The sequence below is a fragment of the Salvelinus namaycush genome, chromosome 3, assembly GCF_016432855.1.
Source record: "Salvelinus namaycush isolate Seneca chromosome 3, SaNama_1.0, whole genome shotgun sequence".
NCBI lineage: Eukaryota > Metazoa > Chordata > Actinopteri > Salmoniformes > Salmonidae > Salvelinus > Salvelinus namaycush.
In genome coordinates, this window is record NC_052309.1 from 30812600 (window position 1) to 30832723 (window position 20124).

General features: G+C 44.4%; 1 protein-coding gene across 1 annotated transcript in view; it reads right to left on the bottom strand.

Moving 5' to 3' along the window:
- med13a (mediator complex subunit 13a) overlaps window positions 1-20124 on the bottom strand; it is a 125070-nt gene that overhangs the window by 75413 nt on the left and 29533 nt on the right. Inside the window, exon 3 of the mRNA XM_038990169.1 lies at window positions 18333-18501. Coding sequence (XP_038846097.1) covers window positions 18333-18501 — 169 coding nt within the window. The remainder of the gene's footprint in view (window positions 1-18332; window positions 18502-20124) is intronic.

The window sequence follows — 20124 nt, forward strand, 5'->3', positions numbered from 1 at the left end:
AACTTCCAATGTTGTTGTTCTTTTATGAAAAAGGTGTGACAGAGCGGAAACCTGTGAATTCTTAACTAATTTATGTGTTTCAATAGTAGGCCTACTATTAGCGTACCCAGCTTGGGTTGGCCTGACTGTGAAAGACCCATATGGGATTTATCATGTTAGGTCATTCAGACTGCATGTCACTGTTTCTAATAGAATTTTTCACACAGGGCACCTTCTCTTCACCGGGTGGGGCGTTTTGGGAAATGTTGGGCAAAATTAGAGTATACCCGCTTCTCCAGGCACCACTACACACATATACACATGCAGGGCAAGCCTTCAGGGCTGTGACAACTCAGGCAACCACCTGTGAGGGTGTGACATAGAGGGCGGGGGGGGGGGGGCTGGAGACTAAATCAGGCATGTGCTCCGCCCCTTCTGATACCATGGCGCTGCAGCCACAAGAGGGAGAGAGCAGGTCTAGACAACCAGGTGAGGTGTCTAAGAGGAGGGACACACACAGAGACAGAGAGACAGAGAGACAGAGAGACACAGAGACAGAGAGACACAGAGACAGAGAGAGAGAGACACAGAGACAGAGAGAGAGAGACACAGAGACAGAGAGAGACAGAGACAGAGACAGAGACAGAGACAGACAGAGACAGACAGAGACAGACAGAGACAGACAGAGACAGACAGAGACAGACAGAGACAGAGACAGAGAGAGAGAGAGAGAGAGAGAGAGAGAGAGAGAGAGACAGAGAGAGAGAGAGAGAGAGAGAGAGAGAGAGAGAGAGAGAGAGAGAGAGAGAGAGAGAGAGAAAGAGAGAGAGAGAGAGAGAGAGAGAGAGCATAGCTGCTGTGCTTTGGGTCGGTGTCATCCCTCTCAGTATGCGAAACAATACCAGTACTACTGTTTGCCTGTGTGAGCTGTGCAGACTAAACACACAGGCTGTCTGCAGAGAGCAGTATCGCAGGAGTAAATAGAGAAACCACAAAATCCTCATTTACTCACACCCCCTTTCAAGGACACAAAAACACACACTTCTCATCACCCACACCAGTGGACTTCTACACACACACTCAGAGCCAGCCTCAGACTGTGCTGAAAGAGTGTGATCTATAAAGCTGGTAGGAGAGAACACTTTGACACAGAGTGAAATCCAATAAGGAATGTTTATTTCCGTTTTAAAACATTTTAGTGGTGTGTGTGTGTGTGTGTGTGTGTGTGTATGTATATATATATATATATGTGTGTGTGTGTGTGTATGTATATATATATATATGTGTGTGTGTGTGTGTGTGTTATGTGTTGCCCGGCTGAGGGAGCTAAAGGGATGGAGGGCTGCCAGCTGTGGCCCAGTAGGCAGAACAGCAGCCACATCACATCAACACAGACTGTCTGGGCAATGATCCTTTTCACCCTCTATCAGAAAAACTCACTGGTCAATTCAGTGAGCTACCATTGAAAGAGGGTTATATGGATTTAGATTTTTTTTAAATACAAAAATGTGAAGTTTAGAATGAGAAGGTTCCCAGATGGATATGTAATCAATGTTTCCTGTCTTAAATATCATCACACGGAGAGAGTACATTAAACAGTGAGTATTGATCCAATTCTTAAGTGCTTATCGAGGCATTTCTTATCAGCTGATGTTTTGCTCCATTGTGCAACGAATAAATGTCACTAGGTAAAAAACTGGTGTTTGCTTTTAACCCTTAGTAGCCCCCTTGCCCGGAATTATAAAAACAACAACAAATACAACAGAGACACATGACTAACCGATGTGACGCGTGCGTGCGTGCACACACACACACACACACAAATGAGCAGGGGATTTGTCGCGAGCCCCAGTGACACGAGTTGGCTGAAAAGTGCAGCACAATCACATTGGGCTGACGTGACTACTGTTGCCTCGGCCGTGTGGCGTGCCACCATGGGCCCATTGTGATTGTCACGACCAGCGCACACACGCTGTCAGCTCCAAACAAACTGTAAGCTCTCAATTCTTCTGCAAACATCCCCGCGTCCTCCATGCACGCAAACACACACCATAGCCCCATAGCATTACACACACTGACTGATAAACATATCAGGTGTGTCTGAACTGCGGCAGGCAGGGTGGGGTTGGGCTGTGTGAAGGTATTTAGGGGATGTAGAGTGGGCAGCCATTGAAGTACAGATTTGAATAATGTTCCAATATTCTTGGACGGCTTTACTTCCTTGTCTACTTCACTGATCTGAACACTTATCATAAAGGCAAGGAAACAGGGAGAGGATACTCTACTAGGCTGCTGTTGGAACACTGCCCTGTACTGAGAGAGCATGCAGTCTAATGTCATCTCATTAAAACATTTACATAAGCCCCCTTTCAGTAAACACAGCCAAACAGAGTTGCTCTCTTCCTGCTACTCTTCCTCTCTCTTTGATGCAAATCCTGATTGGCCTTTAGCTCAGGAAGACAGGAGACAATAAGATGATCCTTTGTGGTTTTGGACACCAGCCATGGTGCACTTTAAAGACCAGGTGGTGAATTTACCTTGTGTTGTTTGGCACAGGCATGCCATCGAAATTAGGTGGCAAAGGGCAGCCTGGAGGCAGAGCCAGGGGAGGAGAGAGAAAAAGGGAAAGACCTGGTGGTATTGATATTATCAGGCTGACCGTTATCACTGCTTCCACTTTGTGGAAGAATATGCATCATATCATCATCACCACCACATAAATATACCAGCCCAGAGGATCACCACAGGCCTTTGGCAGGAAAACCTCCCTGGTCTTTGTGGTTGAATCTGTGTTTGAAATTCACTGCTCGACTAAGGGATCTTACAAATAATTGTATGTGTGGGGTACAGAGATGAGGTAGTCTTCAAAAATCATGATAAACACTATAATTGCACACAGAATGAGTCCGTGCAACTTACTATGTGACTTGTTAAGCACATTTTTACTCCTGATCTTATTTAGAAAGACATTTCAGCTTTTCATTTTTTATTAATTCGTAAACATTTCAAAAAACATAATTCCACTTTGACATTATGGGGTATTGTGGTAGGCCAATGACAAAAATCGCAATTTAATACATTTTAAATTCAGGCTGTAACACAACAAAATGTGTGTGTGTGTGTGGGGGGGGGCGGCTAAAAGGGTGTGAATACTTTCTTAGAGCACTGTACATATAGATTTATCGCCCACAATCAAACTTGAGGGTAAACAGAAAATGAAATGGAAGTCAGAGGACAGAGGACAGAGGACAGAGAGAGAGAGAGAGAGAGAGAGAGAGAGAGAGAGAGAGAGAGAGAGAGAGAGAGAGAGAGATTATTACAATGTATATTGTATACATTGTTGCTTTGGCAATATTGACACAATGTTTTTCATGCCAATAAAGCAGCTTGAATTTGAATTTGAGAGAGAGAGAGAGAGATGCCACATTCCTCAGATGTTTGTTGGGCTTGGCCAGCAGTGCAATAAAAACGGGGCTTCCGTTTAGCTGCTGCACACTTCCTGACAACAAATGGCTCTAGCATGGGCTGGGGCTCAACACACACACCTCTAATCATCTTGTCTGACACACACCTCATAATCAAAGATACGATGAACTGTATTATCCCACAGGGGAAGACAGTCACACACACAGTCTGACACACACACACTCACTAGCTCGCTCTGGGAGATTCTGCCTGGCACAGTGCTGCCCAATGCACAAGCTCTGATGACAAGAGTTGCTAACATTACCAGAGAGAGGGAGAAGGATGGAGAGAGATATGGGGAGAAGGGGAGGGCAGGATCCCCCTGCTCAGTCAAGAGGAAACACAGAGTGTGTGTGTGTGTGTGTGTGTAGGGGGGGAGCAGAGCTAAGGAGGTGCTTCCAGAGTGATGTCATCTCCAACTACTGTCAGACCACCTGACCACTGCACACAGCAGCACAGTCTGCCTGCCAGGGAAGATTTTTTATTTTACTAGGCAAGTCAGTTAAGAACAAATTCTTATTTACAATGACGACCTACCAGGGAACAGTGGGTTAACTGCCTTGTTTTTACCTTGTCAGCTCAGGGATTCGATCCAGCAAACTTTCGGTTACTGGCCCAATGCTCTAACCACTAGGCTACCTGCCGCCCCATACTGGCACACACGCGCACACAAAAAGACGTGTGCATGACTGGCACAATACCCGCACATGCACAGTACACACAGACATAGCAATTGGCATCTACAGAATAGACACATGCACCTCAGTCATGAACATAACCATAAGCAGCACACTAAACCATCCCTACAGACCCACACATTCACACACACAGCCGAGCCATATTACTTTCTGCCACAAATAAAGATATGTCAGATTAGAGCTGTCAATGAGAGAGCTAAATAAAGAGGGAGCGAGAGAGCTACAGATAGAGAGAGGGAGTGAGAGAGCTGGAGAAAGAGAGAGATCTACAGAGAGAGAGAGAGGGAGAGAGCTGGAGAGAGGGAGGGAGAGAGCTGGAGAAAGAGAGAGATCTACAGAGAGAGAGAGAGGGAGAGAGCTGGAGAGAGGGAGCTGGAGAAAGAGAGAGGGAGAGATCTACAGAGAGAGAGAGGGAGAGAGCTGGAGAGAGGGAGGGAGAGAGCTGGAGAAAGAGAGGGAGGGAGAGAGCTACAGAGAGAGAGGGAGGGAGAGAGCTGGAGAAAGAGAGGGAGGGAGAGAGCTACAGAGAGAGGGGGAGAGAGAGCTAGAGAGAGAGAGGGAGAGAGAGCTAGAGAGAGAGAGGGAGAGAGCTGGAGAGAGGGAGGGAGAGAGCTGGAGAGAGGGAGGGAGAGAGCTGGAGAGAGGGAGGGAGAGAGCTGGAGAGAGAGGGAGGGAGAGAGCTACAGAGAGAGAGAGAGGGAGAGAGCTGGAGAAAGAGAGGGAGGGAGAGAGCTGGAGAGAGAGAGGGAGGGAGAGAGCTGGAGAGAGAGAGGGAGGGAGAAAGCTGGAGGGAGAGAGCTTGAGAGAGAGCGAGAGAATGACACTACAGGAGAATTAGAAACCAGAGAAATCCAATTCACCCCAGATGTATCAGGGAGAGAGAAACAGTCCCAAAACTGCGCTGAATAATGGTACTAGAAGTATGAGGGAGACAGAGGCTGTATTTGTACTAGTATTACAAGACTGGGACAGGTCTACTGCTTTGTGTTGGAGCATACATGGAAAAAGATGATACTACCGGACTAAAATCGTTTATCAATCACTCTTCTGAATTTTTGTGAATTAATCAAAATTAAATTTTAAAAATACAGGGGCGTCCTTGTGTCTTACTACGGTCTCTGCCTAGATGAGGTAGTGTGTATGTTTCCCTATGGAGGAGAGAAGGTTGTTGTCTGTGTCTTATAGAGGAAGGTCTATACTAGAATTGGCCCCAGACAGACGGTGCTGTTTAATGAATGGCCAGGTCACGTCTGCCACTTCTCAGACACCTTGTCTTTGGCTCACAAGCACCACAAAACACACACACTCCAAAACAAACACATACACACACACTTTCTGTCTCCATTTCGCGCGCACGCACACACACACACACACACACACACACACACACACACACACACACACACACACACACACACACACACACACACACACACACACACACACACACACACACACACACACACACACACACACACACACACAGAACTCCTGGGGCAAAGGAAAAGGAACTGTACAACACAGCTTCCGCAAATCCTCAGTTCATTTTCGTCACCAGTTCCTTGTGTTCCATAGCCGGGGGGGGGGGGGGGGGGGGGTTAATAAGTAAGGATTTGCTTTGAAGAAGCAACATACATGTACTGACCCCTGCCTGGACTAAAGCTAGTTCAGAGGAAACACACACACACACACACACACACACACACACACACACACACACACACACACACACACACAGAGAACGAAGGGAGGGTGGGGGGCCTGACAGATTAACTTTGATGACTTCCTCAGAGTGAGAAGAGGAGAGAGGGATGGAATGGGAGGGGAGCCTGGTGGGACTAGGAGCAGGCAGAGGAGAGGAGGGAAGGAGATGGAGAGAATCGGAGGTAGAGGAAACATTAATGGTTTAGCCTCTCTCTGGTCTGATGGGAGGCAACATGATCCATCCACAGATCTGTCTCCCTACCTGTCGCCTGGTTACATGGCCCAACACTGCTGGTCTCACAGGATTTCCTGTAGCTACAGAGACTACTTGGGTGCAAGCACGGTGTGTGTGTGTGTGTGTGTGTGTGTGTGTGTGTGTGTGTGTGTGTGTGTGTGTGTGTGTGTGTGTGTGTGTGTGTGTGTGTGTGTGTGTGTGTGTGTGTGTGTGTGTGTGTGTGTGTGTCTTTCAGAGGGGTTGGGTTAAAAGCGGAAGTCAAATTTTGGTTGGGCCTAATTGACCAATAAAGTGATCTTAATCTTAATCCTAACGTGCTGTGAACGTGTGTGTTTGGTATTGTGTTGTCTATGTAAACATGTGTGTTTGGCATTGTGTTGTCTATGTAAACATGTGTGTTTGGCATTGTGTTGTCTATGTAAACATGTGTGTTTGGTATTGTGTTGTCTATGTAAACATGTGTGTTTGGTATTGTGTTGTCTATGTAAACATGTGTGTTTGGTATTGTGTTGTCTATGTAAACATGTGTGTTTGGTATTGTGTTGTCTATGTAAACATGTGTGTTTGGCATTGTGTTGTCTATGTAAACATGTGTGTTTGGCATTGTGTTGTCTATGTAAACATGTGTGTTTGGCATTGTATTGTCTATGTAAACATGTGTGTTTGGCATTGTGTTGTCTATGTAAACATGTGTGTTTGGCATTGTATTGTCTATGTAAACATGTGTGTTTGGCATTGTGTTGTCTATGTAAACATGTGTGTTTGGCATTGTGTTGTCTATGTAAACATGTGTGTTTGGCATTGTGTTGTCTATGTAAACATGTGTGTTTGGTATTGTGTTATCTATGTAAACATGTGTGTTTGGTATTGTGTTATCTATGTAAACATGTGTGTTTGGCATTGTGTTGTCTATGTAAACATGTGTGTTTGGCATTGTGTTGTCTATGGAAACGTGTGTTTGGTATTGTGTTATATATGTGAACATGTGTGCTTGGTATTGTGTTATCTATGTAAACATGTGCGTTTGGTATTGTGTTATCTATGTAAACGTGTGTTTATCTGCCTTTGAGTGTGTGTATATGTGTGTGTCTGTATCTGCACATGCATGTTGGGTTGATCCTGCACTGTCCTACTTAACGCAGCGCTGCTCTCTGCTTCTGCCCTCCACAGCACAGGACAGAAGGAGTCTCCCTCACCTCCCTACCTCCATCTGAGAGGGAGAGAGGAGGGGGAGAGAGTAAGAGCGAGAGAAAGAGAGGGGGGAGGAGGGGGAGAGAGTAAGAGCGAGAGAAAGAGAGGGGGAGGAGGGGGAGAGCAAGCAAGGAGGACTGTACGACCCAGGCATAACACACGTGCTACAACTGGGACAATAAACCGAAAATTACCAACACTGACATTGCCTTACTTGCCTTTACTAAAGAATTGTCTTTAATTGTGCTACCCAACGTTCCTGTAGATTATTCTAAAACCATTATTTGGTCAACAGTAATAGTCTATGCATTATGTTGATTCATGCTATGAAAGTATCTGCATGTCCCTGTTTGGCTGTTTGTTGATGTGTGAGCGAGCCCCTCTCACTCCCGTACCCCACTGTGCACCCAGAAGAGGGATGCATTTTGAGAAGAACAAGCATGCGACCGTTGTTCAAAATGCAATGCGAGGAAAAAGGCTCGTTACAGAGAAGAGAGTCACAGCTTTCTGTGAGTATATCATTTATTTCTCACCTCTTAATATTGACTTCATGGCACCACTTTACAACTGGAGTAGGCTGTAGTATGGTTCTCCATCTGCAGTGAATGGGCCTACATCAATTAGCCTAGCAATGGAATGTTTTTCTAGGACATTAGCCTACATTTACTGATGGCAATGTAGGCTAATTTATGAATCTATCTAGCAACAATATCATATTTAGAGTTAGCAATCTAGCTGTGTGTTTTGAATTCCCACTTCCTCAGGTGGTGAGTAATGTAGCCTATAGTCCAATATGCACAAAGATGACGGCAAATTCTCTGAAGAGCCAAAAATATATCTCATCATTCTGGATCCTATTTTGACAGGTTGCACCAAAACAATATCAATCATACATCCCCTGGATATGTTAGATGAAATAGCTTCATGTTTTAATCATAAGCTATCATCTCAGTTGTCTTGCCACTAGATATTTTTGTTCATATGACTAAAGTAATAGTCCATTTAAAAAGTATATATATCGGTGTAGGCCTATTTATTGTTATTGAGCAAAATAGCAACATTTATCACGATATGTATTTTTCCCCATATCACCCAGCTCTAGCAACTCCCGCCAAAATAATTTATCGCTGGGTCAATTTATCGCAATATGGATTTTTGTCCATATCGCCTAGCTCTAACACACGCTACGCAGAAAAGAACACAGGCATATGCTCCAATGCATAACACACTGCATTGCATAAATTCATTGCCAGTCGGGCAAGCTGTTACATCAATCTGCTATAAATATAACAGAAGCTAGAATAAACTGAATGTCAACGCCTTCATGTGTCATTTAGTCAATTTATTGAACACTATGTTCAAAAGGATATGTTGAGATCAAGCAGAATTATCAAGCAAAATCTAGCAACATATCAAGCAATTTGTATAAATATTATTGAACATAGGCTAGGAGTTGACGTATCTTAAAAAGGAGTTTCTGAGCTCTTTGAAAATACGACCAATTAGGTCCTGGATCAACAGAACATAAACAAGTCTCTTTGAAGCTGACCAATAGAGGACAGGCATCCTCCTTCCCCTTGGAAACACGCGTTACCCATCCCGGGGTGCATCTCCCTGCTGCCATGACAACGAGGAGGTTCTCTCCCTTCCTCTCCTTCCCTCACTCTCTCACTCTCCCTCCCTTTCAAATGGCTTCCGTTGCTTCCCCCTGCCCTGCCTCAACAGACAGTGCAGCATTGCTCTCCCTCTCTCAAACACATTCCAGGAGCAGAGTAGAGGTGCCTGCGGGTAATCTAGACCAGGTTTACAGACCAAAACAGGTCCTGGAACACACTCTCTCTTTCTCTTTCTCCCTCTCCCTCTCTCGCTCTCTCCCTGTCTTATGTCTGGAACTGACAGACAAAACACAAAGCAACCCAGAGCTGCTGGAATCTACTGTATACATTCTTCATGTGGGAGGTCACATAAAATCAACCACTAACACAGACAGAAAAAGAGGGGGTGAGAGCGAGAGAAGCAAAGCCGAGATAGAGTGAGAGAGAAGGCGAGAGAAGGAGGGGGGAGGGGGAGTGCACTGTGCATTAGCGTGTGAAAGAGCTGGAGAGAAGTGATGTAAGCATTTCAAACAAGCTGAGGTTTGGGTTTTGGGATACGAACACAGACGAATGGCAACACAGGCGTCCAATGAGAGTCCTAGGTGACGCCACTTAGACGTAACAGGAGGGGAGCTGAGGAGTGACAGGCTAAACAGAGAATATAGCAACAGCAGTTGGGAGGACTTCTAGAGCTGAGAGTTGTCTGATGACTAGTGGGTATCAATGACCTGAGAATTGCACTACGCAACACACTGCAACACACACTTCCTCTAAGGGTTTACTATTGGTCTGACTGACAGGCTGAGGCAACTTAGTGACAGCAGTGGCCGACATGTTGACTTTTCTCTACTTACAGGACCGCAGCACAACCACATTTGAGAGTGTGTGTGCGCAATAGGCCAAATGCTGTGCCACACGTTTGCAGCTGTAGCATCTTGTCTGACAGTGAGACAAAAAAGAGGAAGTCCCCATAGAGTGAAACCGTGACTTTGCAGTCAGAGGCAGCCTGCTTTGCGTAAGATGTTAGATAATTATAGTGACTGGGAGAGTGTGACTTTAAGTTGCAGCACGGTCAGCGTGACGACAGCATGGCATGGCCTACCACTCTAACAGGTTTACCCAGGTCATCTGAGAAAATAGTTTATTTGTATTCAACACAAGTGGAAGACTGAATAAACACTCTTACCTAACTCTCACAGAGCACAGGAGATGGTAAACAACACTCAGACTGCCTTGTCTACCATTTATGCACTGATCTAGGATCAGTTGACACCTATGACAGTCAGATTGCATTCAATTAGGAGTGAACAAACTCAGCCATTCCTGGACCAGTTGTTAGGAGAGAAAAGTAATCTCACTTCTATGACCCCCAGGGGCAGTCGGAAATTATGATTGGAAATTATGCAAAGTGTGTGACAAGACGAAAGGTATCGCCACCCTGGTGGATGGAGGTTCCCTGTGGGAAAAACAGCCCTCTACGGTGGCTCCTCTGGGACAAACCTAAATGGCTCCATGGTGAAAAACCCACAGAGCTGGGAGACTTGGAGCTAGCCACTGGGGAGGTAAAGCAAAGAGCTCCTTCTCTCTGTCTTAACCTGAGCAGCAGCTCAGCACTGTGTGTACCTAACAGACAAAAAATCTCAAACAACCGTCCTTTCTCTTAAATAGAAAAGATAATAAGCGACTTCCTCTTGAAAGTGTAGTTAAAAACTGTACAAGACCACCTCTTTAAGAACATTATCCCCCAGATAGATGAGCAGTTCTGACCGGGCACAACATTAAAACACCATGCGCTGGGCCTCCCGAGTGGCTCAGTGGTCCAAGGCACTGCTTTGCAGGGGTTCGATCCCAGGCTGTGTCATAACCGGCCATGACCGGGAGTCCCATAGGGCGGCACACAATTGGCCCAGTGTCGTCCGGGATAAGGGATGGTTTGGTCGACTCCTTGTGGCGGGCCGGGCACCTGCAGGCTGACAGCAGTCGTCAGTTGAGCGGTGTTTCCTCCAACACATTGGTGCGACTGGCTTCTGGATTAAGCGGGCGGGTGTTAAGAAGGGTGGTTTGGTGGGTCATGTTTCGGAGGACGCATGACTCGACCTTCGCTTCACCCGAGCCTGTTGAGGAGTTGCAGCGATGGCATTATGGTTAGCAGTGTGGTTAAGATTAAAATCTGATTTCATGACTGTGGCTGTGCCAGCTAGTGACCTCTCTGCAGAGCTGCCTCCAGAACAAGATTCATGACAAAAAACGCTAACCTGCTATTGAATCATTTTCAAACGGAAAACGAAAACAAGCTATTCTTATTGGACAAGTCAAGGTAGTCCCTCCCTGTTCCAGTTCTGTTTATTCCGTTAGGTGTCTAATGAATACAACCCCGGCCTCCGCGGCGGCCTGGCCGGAAGAGGAACAAAGTCATGAAGAACAACAACAACATCCTAAGGAGAACATGGCTGGTTTCTTTCTTGGTAGCTGTAGATCTATTTATACCCTGTCCCCGTCTCTGTGTAGCACAGGGAGTGGAGACTGGAGAGAGAGGGCTTGGCATGGCTGGCTGTGAATTCCAGGGCTGACTGAGGAAACCTCATTGTTCCTTCTCCTCGACTGGGGCCTGGGTCTTCTCAGCCAGCAGAAATAGAAAGAGAGCAGGGCTGCCGTGTGGCCAGTGGCCACCACACTAGACTAAGGGTATTAGTATAATTATTAGTTATATGAAATTAAGCCATTGTGTTCACATACAAAAGCAATGAAAACTTTGTGCTTTTTAATAAGAAAGAGGGGATATTTCAGGGGCTTTAAAAAGACTGTCTGGGATGGAACCTCTGATGTGATCATCAACAGCCATCAAATTAAAATCAAACAACCATCAGATAATAAACTATGGATGTTACCACAGTAGCAATGAATGGGTGTGAAACAACTAACCATCGAACCAACCACCACCATCCTGTGGCCCTAACCAGCCAGCAGCTCTCAGCTTTCACAATGCTGCCTGCCTGTCACCCGACTGCTTTCCTGGGGTTTCAGGCAACAACATGTGAGACATTTAGCTAGTACAAAAAGAAAAACACACAATGCCCTGGGTTGACTGCACTGTGACACCACGCTGAGCCGGAACAGAGCTCCTGTCTCCCCTAGCTAGTTAGTTAGGGGCTCTTATCAATAATTCCTCATTTGCCTTTCAATCCCTGCTCTGGGCTGCTCACCACAACACACTGACTGCCATTTCTCTCATTAGGCTGTTATTTAATCTGCACAAGCTTCAACTCAGAAATACATAAGCGATGTATTCAGGCCGCCTACCTGAATATCGATGCTGGGTACAGTGCGCAGTTTGACTAGGCTACTGATATTGCCTGGGGTTGGCTCGGCATGCAACATGACTTGCAGATCACTGACTGTCAACACAGTTCCATGCAGTTCGGGACAGACGGAGAGGACACATCAGTTGTCATAAACGATCAGGTATTTTTAATCAATTTTCTGACAGATGCATGCTACATCTGGATTGGTTTGGGGTCTGTAGACACAATCGATTGCTTAAAAACAGATCAATATTAATGGATTTGTCATACGCACCGGCAGTTTTAGGAATTCTATCATTTTCAAACTCGAATGGCAGTGAAAATTCGGGGTGCTCTCTGTATAAAAGTCGCTCAAATAACAGCCAACACTTGTCACTGTTGACATCCTATAGCTGGTCTTGATTTGTTGAAATGAAACAACAAAGCAACTGATTGGTTTTCATCCCTGTTTCAACAGCCTCACAAAACTTCCATCCAACATTCTAGAATTCTGATGACTGTCTTCAGCAAATTCTCTTCTAACCAGTGATGCATGAATTATTTTCAATTTCACTGTGGCTTTTGAATAGTGTTAGTTAAAACAGCGCATACACAAACATTTGCCCCCGCTCTATTGATTTCAAACTGAGGCCGACATGAGTGATTAACAAAGTAGTGTTGCGTTTAAATTTCTGCGTTGGCAACCCACTTGAAAAAAAATGCAACAATCCAAAATTATTCTACAAGTTGTCCTCTAACCAGTGATATAGAGTACCAGTCAAAAGTTTGGACACACCTACATATTCAAGGATTTTTCTTCATTTTACTATTTTCTACATTGTAGAATAATAGTGAAGACATCAAAACTATGAAATAACACATATGGAATCATGTAGTAACCCCTTTTTTTTTTTTTTTTTTTTTTTTTTTTTTTACAAATCAAAATATATTTTATATTTGAGATTCTTCAAAGTAGCCACCCTTAGCCTTGATGACAGCTTTTCACACTCTTGACATTCTCTCAACCAGCTTCATGAGGTAGTCACCTGGAATGCATTTCAATTAACAGGTGTGCCTTGTTAAAAGTTCATTTGTGGAATTTCTTTCCTTCTTAATGTGTTTGAGCCAATCAGTTGTGTTGTGACAAGGTAGGGGTGGTATACAGAAGATAGCCCTATTTGGTAAAAGACCAAGTCCATATTATGGGAAGAACAGCTCAAATAAGCAAAGAGAAACAACAGTCCATCATTACTTTGAGACAAAAAGGTCAGTCAATCTGGAAAATTTTAAGTACTTTGGAAGTTTCTTCAAGTGCAGTGGCAAAAACCATCAAGCGCTATGATGAAACTGGCTCTCATGAGGACCGCCACAGGAAAGGAAGACCCAGAGTTACCTCTGCTGCAGAGGAAAAGTTAATTAGAGTTAACTGAATCTCAGACTGCAGCCCAAATAAATGCTTCACAGAGTTCAAGTAACAGACACATCTCAACATCAACTGTTCAGAGGAGACTGCGTGAATCAGGCCTTCATGGTCAAATTGCTGCAAAAAAAACACTACTAAAGGACACCAATAATAAGAAGAGACTTGCTCGGGCCAAGAAACACAAGCAACGGACTTTAGACCGGTGGAAATCTGTCCTTTGGTCTGAGGAGCCCAAATTAGAGATTTTTTTATTTATTTGTACTTAGTGGGACTATCATTTGTTTTTCAACAGGACAATGACCCAACACAACTCCAGGCTGTGTAAGGGCTATTTGACCAAGAAGGATAGTGATGGAGTGCTGCATCAGATGACCTGGCTTCCACAATCACCCGACCTCAACCCAATTGAGATGGTTTGCGATGAGATGGACCGCAGATTGAAGGAAAAAGCAGCCAACAAGTGCTGAGTATATGTGTTGTGTGAACTCCTTCAGACTGTTGGAAAAGCATTCCAGGTGAAGCTGGTTGAGAGAATGCCAAGTGTGAAAAGCTGTCATCAAGGCAAAGGGTGGATACTTTGAAGAATCTCAAATATTAAATATTTAGATTTGTTTAACACTTATTTGGTAACTACATGATTCCATATGTGTTATTTCATTGTGTTGATGTCTTCACTATTATTCTACAATGTTGAAAATAATAAAAATAAAGAAAAAGCCTTAGTAGGTGAGTAGGTGTGTCCAAACCTTTGACTGGTACTGTACATATTATTCCAAGATTGTGTTTTTTTTTCAGTAAGGTCAGTTTGAACAGGACTTGTAACCCGACTCCCCCTCTCATTCTATTGATTTCAACGTGATATCAATATGAGTGATTGACAAAAAAGTGTTTCTATTTCTGCGACCCCCAAATCAAATCAAAATGTAGCTTAATTCGGCAGATATTTCCAGTTTCCATGTGGTTTTGAGTTGTGTTAGTTTCAGCTGTGCATACAACCTGACTTCCCCCCCTTACCAATATGTATTTATTTAACTAGGCTAGTCCAGTTAAGAACAAATTCTTATTTACAATGACGGCCTACCCCTGGCCAAACCCTAACCCAGACGATGCTGGGCCAATAGTGCACTACCCTATGGGACTCCCAATCACGGCTGGTTGTGATACAGCCTGGAATTGAACCAGGGTCTGTAGTGACACCTCTAGCAATGATATGCAGTGCCTTAGACCACTGCCCCACTCGGGAGCCCAATATGAGTGATTCACTGCTACTTGTCAAAACACAGGGTTTTTGGTGCATATGCAGTTCATACGGTGCTTGTTTAAAACAAGTAATATGATTACTATTTTAGCACATGTATGTGTAGGTAGTACATTTTATGTTTTCAATATATCACAAACTGTTTATTGATTTGGAAACTTCAAAACTGTGTTTTGACATTGGGGTGTTTATCAAAATGTATTGTCAACAGGAAGCAGTAACAGCATAATTTTCTACTTATATATAGATATATAAATGGAATTTTCAACATACATTTTCATTAGTATTCTGCTTAATTGGGTAAGACCTGCTGAATGAGTCCAAAAACATGTGATTTATTTATTTTTATGATCAACCAGAAATGTTAAAAATGGTTTGACTTGCCTACAATAAGGCACATACAGTATATTTAGCAAAAACAAACCAGATAAACATTTCTCATCTGCTACAACAATACAGTGACTAAAAAATGAGATACAAATTGCTACAAATTAGCTAGCTAGTCAGCCGACAGGCAAAATGTGGCTGATAGTAGTTTCTTAGCTAGTGTGCATCCAATAAATATATTGTAAAAAAAATTACAAAAATAAAAAACGAGTGCATAAAATCCTGCACAATGACAAAAATATGACTACAACATTGACAACTTCGTCAGGAAACACAAGGAAACAAATACTGTACTCACAGTTATTGCATTCACGCACAGTGAAGGATAAAACAATTAGAATAATAATGTTATAAAGAGATTCTATGCACAACCACAGGCAGTGAACTGAACTTGGTAGTTAATTAACACTGCAAGCCGGTGCTAGCGGTAACCTCATCAGTCACTCTTAAGGGTCCAATAGGATTACTTTTGATTCCTCATAGGAAAAAAGTAGTCAAATCAAATCAAATTTTATTTGTCACATACACATGGTTAGCAGATGTTAATGCGAGTGTAGCGAAATGCTTGTGCTTCTAGTTCCGTCAGTGCAGTAATATCTAACAAGTAATCTAACAATTCCCCAACAACTACTTAATACACACAAATCTAAAGGGGTGAATGAGAATATGCACATGTAAGTATATGGATGAGCGATGGCCGAGCGGAATAGGCAAGGTGCAATAGATGGTATAAAATATAGTATATACATGTGATATGAGTAATGTAAGTTATGTAAACATTATTCAAGTGTCATTATTTGTCCAAGTAGTCTAATAGGATTCCAATAGGATTCTGATACAGGTGACACAATATCCTATAGGACTACAAGAATCCTATAGGATCACTTTTTATTTCCAATAGGAAAAAAGTAGTCCAATAGGATTCTGATAGAGGTGTTACAAAATCGTACAGGATTGTGAGAATCCTATAGGATTCTATTGAAAAAATTCACTAATCCTACAAGATATTTCGACTAGGGTGACGAGGAGCACCGAGTGTCACCACCTCGGTTGTTTACTCCTCAGCAGCTGTGTGCCTCCTTCGCTTATCAGAGGCCAGACACTGACAGAGACAAATTCTCCCCACCAGATAGAGGGGACGGCTCAGTCACTGCTGCGGCTTGGCAACACACTTCCAGGAAGTACAGCCAACAGGGTAGAAAGAACGGGTCTGTAGCCCTGCTCTCCAATTCAAAACCTTCACAACTTTATTTAACCAACGCAGAAAACACACTTCTCTATGGGGACTGAGAATGGGCATTGGGCTCAGGACTAAATCTACCTGGAAAGGGAGTAAGAAGAGAGGGGTACTTATCTGATTGATTAATAGAGCACAGCACCCAAGTGTAAATGAGGCACAAATCAGACGTTCTTGAACTATTGACAAATGTATTCAATCCATCTTTATTCTATCCTTCAGTGGGCTACTACAACACCAGTGGTAGAGGGGAAGGAAGAAGGAGAGAACTGGAGGACTGTCGACACTGGGGAGAGGGGAAGGAAGAAGGAGAGAACTGGAGGACTGTCGACACTGGGGAGAGGGGAAGGAAGAAGGAGAGAACTGGAGGACTGTCGACACTGGGGAGAGGGGAAGGAAGAAGGAGAGAACTGGAGGACTGTCGACACTGGGGAGAGGGAAAGAAAGAAGGAGAGAACTGGAGGACTGTCGACACTGGGGAGAGGGGAAGGAAGAAGGAGAGAACTGGAGGACTGTCGACACTGGGGAAAGGGGAAGGAAGAAGGAGAGAACTGGAGGACTGTCGACACTGGGGAGAGGGGAAGGAAGAAGGAGAGAACTGGAGGACTGTCGACACTGGGGAGAGGGGAAGGAAGGAGAGAACTGGAGGACTGTCGACACTGGGGAGAGGGGAAGGAAGAAGGAGAGAGCTGGAGGACTGTCGACACTGGGGAGAGGGGAAGGAAGAAGGAGAGAGCTGGAGGACTGTCGACACTGGGGAGAGGGGAAGGAAGAAGGAGAGAACTGGAGGACTGTCGACACTGGGGAGAGGGGAAGGAAGAAGGAGAGAACTGGAGGACTGTCGACACTGGGGAGAGGGGAAGGAGGAAGGAGAGAACTGGAGGACTGTCGACACTGGGGAGAGGGGAAGGAAGAAGGAGAGAACTGGAGGACTGTCGACACTGGGGAGAGGGGAAGGAATAAGGAGAGAACTGGAGGACTGTCGACACTGGGGAGAGGGGAAGGAAGAAGGAGAGAACTGGAGGACTGTCGACACTGGGGAGAGGGGAAGGAAGAAGGAGAGAACTGGAGGACTGTCGACACTGGGGAGAGGGGAAGGAAGAAGGAGAGAACTGGAGGACTGTCGACACTGGGGAGAGGGGAAGGAAGAAGGAGAGAACTGGAGGACTGTCGACACTGGGGAGAGGGGAAGGAGGAAGGAGAGAACTGGAGGACTGTCGACACTGGGGAGAGGGGAAGGAAGAAGGAGAGAACTGGAGGACTGTCGACACTGGGGAGAGGGGAAGGAAGAAGGAGAGAACTGGAGGACTGTCGACACTGGGGAGAGGGGAAGGAAGAAGGAGAGAACTGGAGGACTGTCGACACTGGGGAGAGGGGAAGGAAGAAGGAGAGAACTGGAGGACTGTCGACACTGGGGAGAGGGGAAGGAAGAAGGAGAGAACTGGAGGACTGTCGACACTGGGGAAAGGGGAAGGAAGAAGGAGAGAACTGGAGGACTGTCGACACTGGGGAGAGGGGAAGGAAGGAGAGAACTGGAGGACTGTCGACACTGGGGAGAGGGGAAGGAAGAAGGAGAGAACTGGAGGACTGTCGACACTGGGGAGAGGGGAAGGAAGGAGAGAACTGGAGGACTGTCGACACTGGGGAGAGGGGAAGGAAGAAGGAGAGAACTGGAGGACTGTCGACACTGGGGAGAGGGGAAGGAAGGAGAGAACTGGAGGACTGTCGACACTGGGGAGAGGGGAAGGAAGAAGGAGAGAACTGGAGGACTGTCGACACTGGGGAGAGGGGAAGGAAGAAGGAGAGAATTGGAGGACTGTCGACACTGGGGAGAGGGGAAGGAAGGAGAGAACTGGAGGAGTGAGTAGGAGCATCTTACCTCTTATTAATGGGCTTCTCATCCTTCTCGTAGGGCTTGACGAACCACTTGCCGACGCGTACGAAGCTGCGGTTCATGAGACAGCGCTCCAGCAGGTTGTGGATGGCTTTGAACAAGAGCGTCCTGCACTCATAGGATAGGCCGCTCTCCCACACACCGTCCTCCTCAGCTAGATAGACAGACGGAGAGAGACAGGGTTAGAGTAATTTTTTTTAAACAAATTTGCTAACCAGCTCAGCTGCAAAAAACTATTTATATAGCTACACTGGCTACAATTTCCTCTGTTTCACTTTTCTGTTGAACAAACTACCAAGAATTTGAATAATTTAACCAGCCTGTATTGGCTTAATGTATGATTAATTCACTTATTAGCCTAATGCATACAAACGTTTCTCTCCATCTTCTCAGTTTTACTCAGTCGGGCAAGACTTAGTGGTTTACAAGAAATGCTAATATTACACTAACAACACATAAGACAGTTCCTGAATCCTGACTGTGCCAAAGCAGTAGACAGAAGTGTAAAGTAGATGCCTAGCAGAGGTGAAGGGGATCAAAAGACCAGACAGGCAAAGGGAGGGAAGTTGATGTGAGCTATGTCTTGCAGTTACACTATGTACACTGCACTGAAAATACAATTATTATATCATACTAAATCTTAGCATAAAGAATAAAATATTCTTCAGGAGACAAATGACAATCACAAGCCTACTATTTCAAGTGGGCAGCATATTGTACCTGGCATCTCAAAATATAGATTTGAAACAAAATAGTCAGTCATATCTTTTACTGACATCTGAAAATCATATATTGACCGTAAGCAAGCAAGGAGAAAAGACAAACTATAACCGGGAAAGTATTTTTACGCAAAGAAAACACAATGCAAGTCTGTCTATCCTCAGTTAGATAGACGGAGAGAGAGAGAGACAGGGTTAAAGACACAAGATGTTGGGAAAGTTGGGGCATAACAAACAAAATTACAATTAACGAAAATGTACGCTTAATCCAGTACAAGCTAACGTATGAAACAAGAGACAAAATGCACAAATTCAACAGCACAACGGCAGAGTCATGTCTTAAGTGTAAAACAAAAAATGGCTCAATAATCCATGCTTTCTGGGAATGCTATCAAGTCCGGAAGTTGTGGGCAGAGCTTGAAAGATGGCTGCCAGAATTATTACAATGTAAATGTACTTTTAATCTGCCTGTCTGCATATTTCAAGACATGGCATATGGGGGTATAGTGAGATACCCGATGGATTGGACGATTCTCTTCTAATCTTGAAAAAAACAATCAATTATCAAGCCCCATCATCAACACAATGGAAAAATCAAATGATTTAATATTTAAATATTGAAAGTGCGTGAGCTACGGAGAGAAACAAAATGGTGCAGTTTCAGCCCATGTGGCAAACAATAATGCTGTTTTTGCACGTACAGTTGAAGTCAGAAGTTTACATACACTTAGGTTGGAGTCATTAAAACTCGTTTTTCAACCTCTCCACAAATCTCCTGTTAACAAACTATACTTTTGGCAAGTTGGTTAGGACATCTACTTTGTGCATGACACAAGTCATTTTTCCAACAATTGTTTACAGACAGATTATTTCAATTACAATTCACTGTATCACAATTCAAGGGGGTCAGAAGTTAACATACACTAAGTTGACTGTGCCTTTAAACAGCTCGGAAAATTCCAGAAAATTATGTCATGGCTTTAGAAGCTTCTGATCGGCTGAATGACATAATTTGAGTCAATTGGAAGTGTACCTGTGGATGTATTTCAAGGCCTACC